This window comes from Felis catus, chromosome A1, assembly GCF_018350175.1.
Source record: "Felis catus isolate Fca126 chromosome A1, F.catus_Fca126_mat1.0, whole genome shotgun sequence".
NCBI lineage: Eukaryota > Metazoa > Chordata > Mammalia > Carnivora > Felidae > Felis > Felis catus.
In genome coordinates this window covers 157,207,058-157,219,548 of record NC_058368.1, presented here as the reverse complement: position 1 = coordinate 157,219,548, position 12,491 = coordinate 157,207,058, and the positions used below count along the sequence as shown (strand labels likewise).

Sequence of the window (12,491 nt, the reverse complement as noted above, 5' to 3'; positions counted from 1 at the left end):
TTTTTATCATTTTGAATTTTTTAATGGTCTCACTGATGTCCTCTACTCTTTTCTCAAGTCCAGTGAGTATCTTTATGATCATTACCTTAAATTCCCCATCAGGTGTAATACTTAGCTCTGTTTCACTTAGGTTTCTTGTTTCTCTTGCTGTGATTATTGTCCTGTTCTTTCATTTGGCACATATTCCTCTTCTCCTCATTTTGCCTAACTCTCTGTCTGTTTCTCTTTGTTAGGAAAGTCAGCTATGTCTCTTGCTCTTAAAAGTAGTGGTTGGGGTATGCACTTTTAACAAGATGGTTCTGGATCTCTTCCACAGGGTATTTACAGCTGATCCCAGAGACCCTGCAGAGACCTAGCAGATCCCAGAGACCCTGAAGGGCTGTCGGGGGGGGGGGGGGGGAGGTTCACGAGGTCAAAACTACTGCCATAACAGTAAGATGTTATTTGCTTTTTTCACATTCAATCTCACATGAGTGGACAAAGGGACACAAAATTATCATGTTTCTGATAAAGGCATTCACAATATGTTATAACTTGTCCATCCTCTACCTGAGGTCCAGTTCTTTATATCCTCACTACTCCAAAGTGGTCTATGGACCAACAGCATCGGCATCACCTGGGAGCTTGATACAGATGCAGAATTTCATGTCCCTCCCAGACTCAATGAATCAAAAAGGATATTTAACATGATGCCCAGGTGATTTGTATGCATATTAAAGTTTGAGATGTGTTGTTCTACATACCAGTCTAAGAATTCTTTTATGCAAAAACTTCTCAGTTTTCAGACAGGATAATCAAAATAGTATCTTCAGTAGCCCATCAATGGACTACCTTGGTTCAGTTCCAGAAACAAGGTGACGGCTAAATGCAGTATCCAATTAGCAGTTTGGTTAATTCTTTTTAACAATAAAATATCCTCCAGTATGCATGGAAAAAGAAAACCCTAACACAATACCAACAAATTTTTGCAGAAATGTACATGTGTGCCATTGCTTTGCAGGTTTTCTGTGCCAATATGCCAAATTATGCTGCAGCACTGGATACAGTCCATTTGCAGGTAGCACAGGATTAATTAACATAGCAATCACATGTGAAAAAATATGACACACTACAATTGATTACATGACTGTTTTCCTTCAAGATGAATTTGGAGAGGTTAGACTAACCTGCAGCTACCTAAGATAATTAACTCTCAGACTTCAAGAGTTCTATGGAGATCTCTTTTTCTCTCTCTCTCACACACACATACAATTATTGTTTCTGATGGGATTTAAACAGCTAGATGTATCTCAGATAAGTCTCCTTAACGAAAACATTACAATTATGAATAATCCCCTTGCAAATTTTGGTATCAGCCTAACATATTCTGTAAAAGAAAAAGAAATCCATATTCCTTTCCATTAAATGTTCTTCTCTCAAACTTGTAAGAAATACACATACCATCTCTTAAAGGACTATTATATATAAGGCTGTCATATATCTTCCTCACATATACAAACGCTCAAAAAACAGTCTGTTTTAGTGTAATGAATAAACTCTGGCAAATTCAGGTTGGAACATTCCTTTCCAATATATGTTATTTAAATGCTGAATATATGCATGTTTTCTCATTGATTACTTTTATTAATTCCAACCATTTTACTTTTTTGGTGAAATCAAAGTATCTAGTGCTCCTTAATCTTCTATTTGTAGAGTTATTTGTAAATAAGATGAAAATTATAGATTTTTTTCCACTAAATATTACTTTTATTAATATTTATTATATGTAACATGAAATACTGATTTAATAAATGTTAACATAATACTGTACTTTATATTCTAAATAATTTCATAATTACAGTTTTTATTATAAACACATTTTATACTAATAATACTAAATAGTCAATAAATTCTCTATTTTTCATGGCTAACTACAACAGAGTGTGGACAATATAAAAGACAACTGGAAGGATGGAAATACTTAAAGGAACACAAGGAAACTTGGAACAGATGACAAATTAGATCAATCAAGAAATTACATGAGGGGCACCTGGATGGTTCAGTCAGTTGAGCATCTGACTTCGGTTCAGGTCATGACCTCATGGTTCATGAGTTCGAGCCCTGAATCGGGCTCTGTGCTGACAGCTCAGAGCCTGGAGCCTGCTTCGGATAGAGTGTCTCCCTGTCTTTCTGCCCCTCCCCTGCTTGTGCTCTGTCTCTCTCTCAAAAATAAATAAACATTAAAAAAATAATAATAATAAAAAAAGAAATTACATGAACTCCAAAAAAATTCATGTAAAATAATCATGGGACTTGATCAGCAAGCAAAAAATCTGTTCAAGAATGAAAAGAAAAAAAACAGAACCATTCCAAAATAGTTGTTGTTGTTGTGTTGTTGTTGTTATTTACAGAACCACACCTTTATGGAGATTCTCAAATTTAGCTTACCAGATGATGAAACATGCAGGCTATTTTCTGTCAGCTGCCTGAACCTGTTTCTGAAGCCTTTCTCACATATGAAAGCCTTACCTTTCATTGCTTCCCTGCAAGAATTCTGGTTTATCCAAAGTTCTCCAAAAGGTTTGTACCTTCCTACTTGGATGGCTTTGTTCAGAAGCTTCTCCCTCCTGTCCATTTTAGTCTAGTAATGTGCTACTTCTATGAGTTTATTAAATTTAAAATGCTATTAAAACTATACTGTTTATGTGTGTATGTGTGTGTCTATATACACATATACACTATTAAAAGTATTGCCAATTAAACTAAACAGAATTTTGTAATCAATAGTAAAATAAATTGCAATTTCAGAGATAAATTAAATACAGTACTTTACAGCCTTTATTCCCATCCCCTGAAAAAACATTTGAATGTGATCACTTCCTCTTTTTTCTTTTTTTTTCAACGTTTATTTATTTTTGGGACAGAGAGACAGAGCATGAACGGGGGAGGGGCAGAGAGAGAGAGGGAGACACAGAATCGGAAACAGGCTCCAGGCTTCCAGCCATCAGCCCAGAGCCCGACGCGGGGCTCGAACTCCCGGACCGCGAGATCGTGACCTGGCTGAAGTCGGACGCTTAACCGACTGTGCCACCCAGGGGCCCCGATCACTTCCTCTTTTAAACAGAAGATAACATATTTTGCCTGTACTTTAGTTATCTAGGCTTTTTTTTTTTTTTTAACCTCCTTATTTTGAGTCTCTCCAGCTAGGTCCTATCTGGCTAATGCTAATGTTAAATTGAAAAGTTAAATCTCCACATTATTAGAGAGCTTTAGGCTCTTCTCAAATAGATTGAGATAAATTTCCACAAATGGCTAACGCTGGCCAAAGTAGGAGATATAAACTTAATTACAGGCAGCTAAATACATAGTGCATTAAAATTTAGTAATTAAATAGGAAAAAATCCAAGAACAGTAATGAAGTTGTAGGCTCAGAGGTATCACTAGTGTTTCACCAAACTGATCTAGGAGTTATGGTAGATAGCATTCTGAAGATAGCTCTAGGGGCTGCCTCAGCCCAGTTAGTCATCAGAAGACTCTTCCATTATCATAAATTAATCTGGGAATGCATCCAGAATAATGCAAGGTGTTCTAGATAGTAAATTTCATTAAAGATAATAAGATGGTGGTAGTGGTAGTGTGGGTTCTACAAAGGCTTCTAAGATGACCAAAGGAATAGATGCCTTTCTCTGTTATAAGAATAAAACACTTCTTTGATATGGAGAAAACCAATGTAAAGATATATGTGATCTTAGATTATAAAATAATAGTGGATATGAATGAGACATACACATGCTTACCACTAGGCTACAGAATTGAAAGGGGCTGAGAGAGGGCTCTACAGTTGCTATTCTGAAATGCTATTGAGAAAGTCTGTGCTTCTGATCTGAAAGCCTAACTGGGGACAGGAAGGGTGATGTCATCAGCTCATGATTTGCTTCACTTTGCTGTTTTCCAAGAGGTTCAAGCTTAAGAATTTTGCAAAGCGAGTCTCTCATTTTGGAAGTAGTACTTTATTTTTCATTTGTTTCAGAGGAGTGAAAATTGCCTATTCTGACTTGGCTTCAGAAAAACATGAAGTTACATGAATTGAGAATGTAGATAAATTTCAGTAGTAGTAAGATAATAGAGGATTTGATTTTAGGTTTTAAACTTTTAAACTTTTAGCTAGGAAAGAGAAGACAGCAGCTTACTTAAATTGGCTTGTGATGCCTTTAGAATGTAAGTTCCACGAGTTTAGAGATTTTTGTGTTTTGATCACTACTCTACTCCCATCATTTAAAAATAGAGTCTGGGGTTCCTGGGTGGCTCAGTTAGTTAAGCATCTGTCTCTCGGTTTCACTCACATCATGATCTCATGGTTTGTGGGATCGAGCCCCATGCTGGGCTCTGCACTGACAGGGCATGGGATTCTCTCTCTCTGCCCCTACCCTGATTTCTGTTTGGAAAGTGGGGTGTCAAAACTGCCCTTGGTTGAGAATCACTGTGTTTGATATTGAGAATATACTGGCAAACAGTTTTACCTGATAGTAAAAATTACCAAAACACCCTATGAATTAAATACAAATGTTTCGGTTCAGTTGCTAATAAGCTACAGCATATTTGAACTTAATCGTATTATAGGTATAATACATACAATGTGAGGGGTGTTAAGGAGATGCATAACTTGCATAAAGTCTTATAATTAGTAAGTAGAATCTTAATGAGTACTACCACCACTACTTGTTTAACAGTTGTCTGGAAGATACAAGTGTGAAGCCTTTAAAGATCCCAGGATGGTGTAGTATATTATATACAGAAGGGACACATAGCTGGACTAGTGTTCCTAAACTGATACAAGAAGAAAGTATTACTTGATGCCTAAAAAAGAAAGATGGGATATTGTAGTAATAAACTAAAGAAATTTGTAATGCTGCCTGAAAATACAAGTAGGTTAAAAAATGGCCAATTTCAGTGGGAAAGGCAGCAGAGTTATAAAAACAAGTTTTGACTTTGAGAGTCAGTCTATCAAAATAGTAAATACCCCTATTAAATTTGACACTGAGAGACTTTTTTTTCTGAGACCAATTTTTAAAATGGAATGGAAAATATAAAAGATAATGTAGCATAATTCATATAACTTTTGCAGATACGCTATTAACAGCTACCTTGACCTATCTGTCAGCGAAATGACTGTGTGGGTACATACAGCACTAACACAAATAATCCTGAGAGGTTATTTCAATTTTCTAAGCTCTGGTGAGATATGAAAATTAGCTACAAGCAATTATTTTACTGGAAACCATCTTTGATGTCCTAAATATCAACGGTGAAGTGGCTCTTTTCCTTTCACTGGTTTTAAACCATAATTTAAACAAAACATCAATGTTTATCAAATAATAAGCTATAGATAGATCAATGTAACTTTCTATCTCATTCATTTCAACAATTAATTCTGTGCCTACAATGCACTGGCACCATATTGGCAGTGGGAATAAAGCAATGAAAAAGAGAAACAGGGTCTTTATTATCCCACTGAGGAGTAAAATTAAGATCATATTTTAACTGTGTCACATACAGAATGATAGTTACAGGGAGTATGAGGCATTCAATCTTAGATTCTTTTTATTATGGGATTGGCTGAGGAAACTGAGAAAACAAGAGGACAATAGGATAGGATAGGATAATAAGAATAGTTACATTTTACTTTGGATTAAGCTTACTTTCTAGAAAGTAGAAGAATTTTAAAAAGAAATTTGTGAAACTGCACCAAATAATTAGCAGTGCAACACACTTTAGAAAAAAGAAGGCATTATGTAAATATTAAACTATAATTCTAGTTAAGCCATTTTTATAATAATAATTTTCCTCTTGATTAAACACTTATTCTGTGCCAGGCATTGTTAAATACTTCATATTACCTCATTGCATCTTTTAAAAATTTTTTTTAATGTTTTATTTATTTATTTTTGAGATAGAGAGCATGTGCATGTGTGTACACAGAGGGGGAGAGGAAAAGAGAGAGAGAGACAGAGAATCCGAAGCAGGCTCCAGGCTTCAAGTTCTCAGTGCAGAGCCCGATGCAGGGGCTAGAACTCATGAACAGTGAGATCATGACCAAAGTTGGATGCTTAACAGACGGAGCCACCCAGGCACCCCCCCCCTTATTTAATCTTTTTACATGATCTCTTATATTAACTCATTTAAAACCCTAATCTTCCAATGAGGTAGGTATTATTATTATTTTTTTAAGATTTAAAAAAGTTTGTTAGTAATCTCTATACCCAACATGGGGCTCAAACTCATGACCATGAGATCAAGAGTCACATGCTCCACCAACTGAGCCAGCGGGGTGCACTCAGGTGTTTATTATTAATTCCAGTTTTCAGAGAAGCACACTGACACTTAGAGAAGTCAAGTAACTCTCCCATGGTCACAAGGATGATAGGCAGGGAAGTTGGAGGTTTAACAGTTCTGGTGGGACTCAAAGTCTGTGCTCCTTCCACTACATTTACCTCTGCTTCCACCCTTTTCTTCTGCCGCATTACTGGACAGAGTGGGGGAAGAGCTTTGTGCACAGACTTGTGCAGTGGTCCAGAGCTAGTGAAGACACGTGAAAGAAATGAAGGAGCAACTGCATACTGAGGAGGAGAGCATGAGGTATGAAATGAGACAGGAGGCATGCAGGGACTGGATCATGTAAGGTCTTACAAACCATGTTGTGGATTTGGGATTTTAGCCTACTTACAGAGGGGAAAAAAAAACAAAAAACAAAACACTGAAAGATTTTAAGCGGATAAGTCACTCGATCAGATGTTTATTTTAAAAAGATCACTCTGGCTGCCCACAAAAGGGTGAGATAGGGGAAACATTAGAGGGCCACTTCAATATTTTAGGCAGGAGAGGCTAGTGGCTTGGTAGAGATTGCAAGTGAATAAGCTGGAGATCTATTTTAGAAGTAGAGCTGACAACATCTGGTGATGGATTACAAGACAGAGGTGGGGAGGAGATGTGAGGGTCCCTTCTGGGTTTTCAGGATGGGTATCTTTCAGATTTTGGAGGACAGAAAAGGAAAGAAATTTGACATTACCCAGAAGAGCAAGACTAATAATACTCAGATTATTCTATTTTAGTATCTGTTTACCCAAAACTCATTGTATTAGTTTCCTAGGGCTGCAGTAGCAAATTACTGCAAAAAGTGTGGCTTAAAACAACAAACTTACTTTCTCACGGTTCTAGAGGCTAGAAATCATAAATCAAGGTATTGGCTGGGCCATGCTCCCTCTGAAGCCTCTTGGGAAGAATTATTCCTTTTTTTTCCTCTTCTGTGGTTTATAGCTGTGATCATCCCAGTCTCTGCTTCCATCTTCATTCACACTGCCTTCTGTGTGTATTTATGTCCTTTTCTTTTCTAATGAGAACACTAGTCATTGGATGTAAGTCTCACTTTTAAATTCAAGATGACTTCATCTTGAACCGTTAATTAATTGCATCTGTAAACAGGATCTATTTCCAAATAAGGTCACATTCTGAAGTTCCAGGGGGACATGAAGTTTTGGGTAACACTATTTACCTCACTACATTCACTATTATTTTATTTAATTTATTTTCTGGTTCTTACCATAATCATTAGAATTATCATCATCACTACTACCACTGCCATAATCCTCAATTAGCACCTGTTAGGCAAGAGGTACTGCTCTAAGCCTTTAATAGGTATTTATGCCAGGGGTCACAGTGTTGGAAGACTCTAAGATCGTACCCAAGTTCGCTAGGAGGATTCACAGGACTCAGCATGTAGTTGTTCACATGGCTATGATTTATTATAGTGAAAGGACACAAAGCAAAATCAGCAAAGGGAAAAGGTATTTAGGGTAAGTCCATAGCAAACCACTTACAAGTTTCCAAGTAGAGTCACAAAGAGCACACTTAATTCATCCAGCATCAAACATGACAATGCATGTGAAGTGTTGTCTATCAGGGAACTCATTAGTACCCGAGTTGTTATTGAGGCCGATCACCCTCTGCTTACCACATACCAAAATCCCAGACTCTCAGAGGGAAAGCAGGTGTTCAGCACAAATCACATTTTACACTCTAGGTACATAATAAGTCACTTTTATCAGGGAATAGAGGGAATACTCCTGAAATTCAAGTTACCAGATATAAGCCAAGGGCCATTCTAGAAAGCAGGCCTTTCTAAGGATAGCCATCTCAAATCTGCTGTGTTAGCCTTTTTTTTTTTTCTGCAGATCTCATTCCATTTAATCCTCACAATAAAGAAATTAAAGTTAAGTTAGCTTAGATAATGTTCCCAAGATTGTACTACTAGAGGTCAGCAGTAAACAGAGAAACCAAGATTTGTAAGTATGGAATCTGATTCCAGATCTCTGCTCTTACCCACTATGCTTGGCCACTTGGTTTTTGAGGACTTAATAAAATGGAAAAAAAAAAAAAAGTTATAATAGGCTGACATTGGAGATAACTGACAAAAGCAAGTACCAAGAAGATTATGGTCTTTAAAAAAGATTGTAAAGTGAATAAGAAAGTAGACATTGTATAACAAAAACTCAGAATAAATTTTGGACTAAACAATTTTAAAGACCTTTGATGTTTAAGAAAAACAAAATTACTAGTGTATTAGCAACTTTAATATTTTAAGAAGATTAAAGAAAGGTGAAATATTAGCCAAATTAACACAATCAAGGGATTAAGAGATTTACTTTCACCTTTGTAGAAAAATAAAAAATGAAAGTCAAAAAAGAGTAAATGTATGTGCTATAGCAGAGGGTAGCATATTAGATTATTTTGTTATATATTTTTTTACCTAATGGAGTGATGTCCCGAAGTGTAGTCCAGTTTTCCAAACTTTTGTGTTTGGTAGCCATGCTTCTGCATGATATCCATCCATGTTGTATAATTTGGATCTAGGCCCTTAAAGTTATTCCATGATTCTGTTAAGTGAGTGAAGAGGCCACTCCACATTGCTGGGGGGAAACAAAGAAATTGGGACTGGTGTAAAGCTTATTGATTTGTTTTAATTATTAAGGCAATTATAGCAAGAGAAAGAATCTACTACTTTAAAGCTCATGCTGTGGAGTCAGACATAACCTGTATTAGGTGCTTTGCATAACATCTCTGGTTGTTACCTCATATTATCAAGTGGAGAATTCTGCATGGAGTTACTATTTCCATTTTATAGGTGAGTGTCTAAGGCTTACAGGTTAAGTTGTTTAAGGCAAATACAGCTGGAATTATGTATAAGGCCTGTTGGACTATAAAGTCTTCTTTCAATCATAAAAGTAATCACCAAGTATTTATTTTCCAAGTCAGTCAATTGAAGTATAGATCTTTTTCCAACATCATGATGGATTTTCCCCCATCCTTGTCTATGTACTGTCTTTCTATGAAAAATTTAAGTGTACTATGTCTTTGTTCTTAATTTCTACAACTATGATTGTAACCAATAAATCCTTTTTCAAGTATTAACAGACCTACAGGGAGAAATAGGCAGCAATACAATAAGAGCAGGGACTTCAATGCACCAGTTTCAACAATGTATGGATCATCCAGACAGAAAATCAATAAAGTAGCACTGGACTTAAGAATTACACATTAGGCCAGATGGACTTAAAAGACATTTACAGAACATTCCATCTAAAAGCAACAGAATATACACTCTTATTAAGTGCATGTGGAACATTCTCTAGGACAGATCATATGATAGACCACAAAAAAGTCAATAAATTTACAAGGTGAAATGTCAAGCATCTTTTCTGACCACAAAGGTATGAAACTGGAAGTCATTTATAAGAAGAAAATCAGAAAATTCACAAATATGTGAAGATTAAACCACATGCTACTGAACAACCAATGGGCCAAAGAAGAAATCAAAAGAGAAATTAAACAATATCTTGAGACAAATGAAAATGCAACAAAATATCAAAACTAATGGCATACAGAAAAAGCATTCTAAGAGGGAAGTTCGTAGGAGTTAAATGCCTACATTAAGAAAAAAGAGCTCAAATAAACAACCTAACTTTATATCTCTAGGAACTAGAAAAAGAACAAACTAAGCCCAACATTAGAAGAAAGGAAATAACAGAGATTAGAGTGAAGATAAATAAAATAGATACTAAAAAAGGAAATGGAAAAGATCAATAAAATTAAGATAAACATTTAGGTCAATAAACAAAAGATCGATAAAACAAAAAGATAAACATTTAGCTAGACCTACCAGGAAAAGAGACGACTGAAATGAATACAATCAGAAATGAAAGAGAAGTTACAACTGATGACACAGAAATATAAACAATTATAAGGCCACTATGGACAATTATATGCCAATAAATTGGAAGACCTAGAAGTGATATATTCCTATAAGTATACAACCTACCAAGACTGAATCATGAAGATATAGAAAATCCAACAGACCAATTATGAATAAGGAGATAGAATCAGTAATCAAATGCCTCCCAACAAAGAAAAGTCCAGGACCAGAAAGCTTTACTGGTGAATTCTACCAAACATTTATAGAAGAACTAATACCAATCCCTTTCTCCAAACTCTTCTAAAAAAGAGAAGAGGAAGAAACACTTCCACACTCATTTTATGATGCCAACATTACCCTGATACCAAAACCAGAGGAGGCCACCACAAAAGAAGAAAATGACAGGCCAATATTCCTGATGAACATAGTGCAAAATCATCTACAAAATATCAGCAAACTTATTTCAACAATACATTAGAAGGGTCATATGCCATGATCAACTGGGATTTATTCCAGGGATGCAAAGATGATTCAACATCTGTAAATCAATCAACATAATATACCACATTAACAAAATGAAGGATAAAAATCATATGCTCATCTCAATAGATGCAGAGAAAGCATCTGACAAAATTGAATATTCATTCATGATAAAAACTCTCAACAAACTGGGTATAGAATGAACGTAGCTCAATATAATAAAATCCACATATGGCAAGTCCACAGCTAACATTATATTTAGTGGTGAAAAGCTGAAAGTTTTTCTTCTAAGATCAGAAACAAGACAAGGATGCCTACTCTCACAATTCTTATTCAACATAGTAGAAGTCCTAGATAGAGTGATTAGGCAAGAAGAAGAAATAGAAGGCATCCAAATTGTAAGAGGTAAAACAGTCTCTATTTGCAGATGATATATATATATATATATATATATATATATATATATGTGTGTGTGTGTGTGTGTGTATGTATGTATATGTATATATAGAAAACCCCAAAGATTCCACCAAGAAACTGTTGTAACTATTCAATGCATTTAGTAAAGTTGCAGGATACAAAATCAATATACAAAAATCACTTACATTTCTATATACTAATGATAGACTATCAGAGAAGTTAAAACAATCCCATGTATAATTGCATCAAAAAGAATACGTTACCTAGAAAAACTTTAACCAAGGAGGAAAAGATCTGTAACCTAAAAACTGTAAGACACTGATGAAAGAAACTGAAGACACAAATAAATGGAAAGATGTTCTGTGCTCACAGATAGGAAGAATTGATATTATTAAAACGTCTGTACCACCCAATGCAACCTACAGATTCAAGGCAATCCCTATCAAAATTCCAATGGCATTTTTCCCAGAAATAGAATAAACAATGCTAAAATTTGTATGGAACCACATAAGACACCAAATAGCCAAAGCAATCTTGAGAAAGAAGACTAAATCTGGAAACATTGCAGTTCTCAATTTCAAACTATATTACAAAGGTATAACCATGAAAAAAACATGTTGGCATAAAAACAGACACACAGATCAATGAAACAGAATAGAGAGCCCAGAAATAAGCCCACCCACATAATTCAATTAATTTAAAATAAAGGAGCCAAGAATATATAATAGGGAAAGGACCGTCTCTTCAATAAATTGTGATGGGAAAACTGGACCCTTGTCTTACGCCATACACAAAATAAACTCAAAATGGATTAAACACTGAAAGTAAGACTTGAAACCATGAAACTACTAGAAGAAAACAGGGGGCAAGCTCCTTGACATCAGAATTGACAGTAATTTTTTTGCATTTCACACTAAAAGCAAAGGCAAAACAGGTAATATCAACAAGTGGAACTATGTTAAACTTGAAAGCTTCTGCACAGCAAAGGAAACCATCAACAAAATGAAAAGGCAATCTGTGGAATGGGAGAAAATATTTGCAAATCATAGATCTGATAATTAATATCCAAAATATAAAAAGAACTCATATAACTGAATAGCAAAAAAAAAAAAATAGATTAAAAAATGGGCAGAGGAAATGAATAGTTTTACAAAGACCTAGAAATGGTCAACCAGCTACATGAAAATAGGCTCAGTATCAGTAATCATCAGGGAAATGCAAATCAAGACCACAATGAGGTATTACGTCACCCCTGTTAGAATGACTGCCAAAAATAACAAGAGATAACAAGTCATGGTGAAGATGTGGAGACAAGAGAACCCTGTGCAGTGTTGTTGGAAATGTAAATTGATGAGGCCACTGTGGAAAA

At 35.4% G+C, this 12,491-nt stretch overlaps 1 protein-coding gene across 3 annotated transcripts in view; it reads right to left on the bottom strand.

Moving 5' to 3' along the window:
• The window catches only part of ARSK (arylsulfatase family member K), a 45,459-nt gene that overhangs the window by 24,580 nt on the left and 8,388 nt on the right, over nt 1-12,491 (bottom strand). For all 3 annotated transcript variants that reach the window (XM_023258567.2, XM_023258569.2, XM_023258570.2), the window contains one exon: nt 8,783-8,942. In XM_023258567.2, the coding sequence (XP_023114335.2) occupies nt 8,783-8,942 (160 nt within the window). The remainder of the gene's footprint in view (nt 1-8,782; nt 8,943-12,491) is intronic.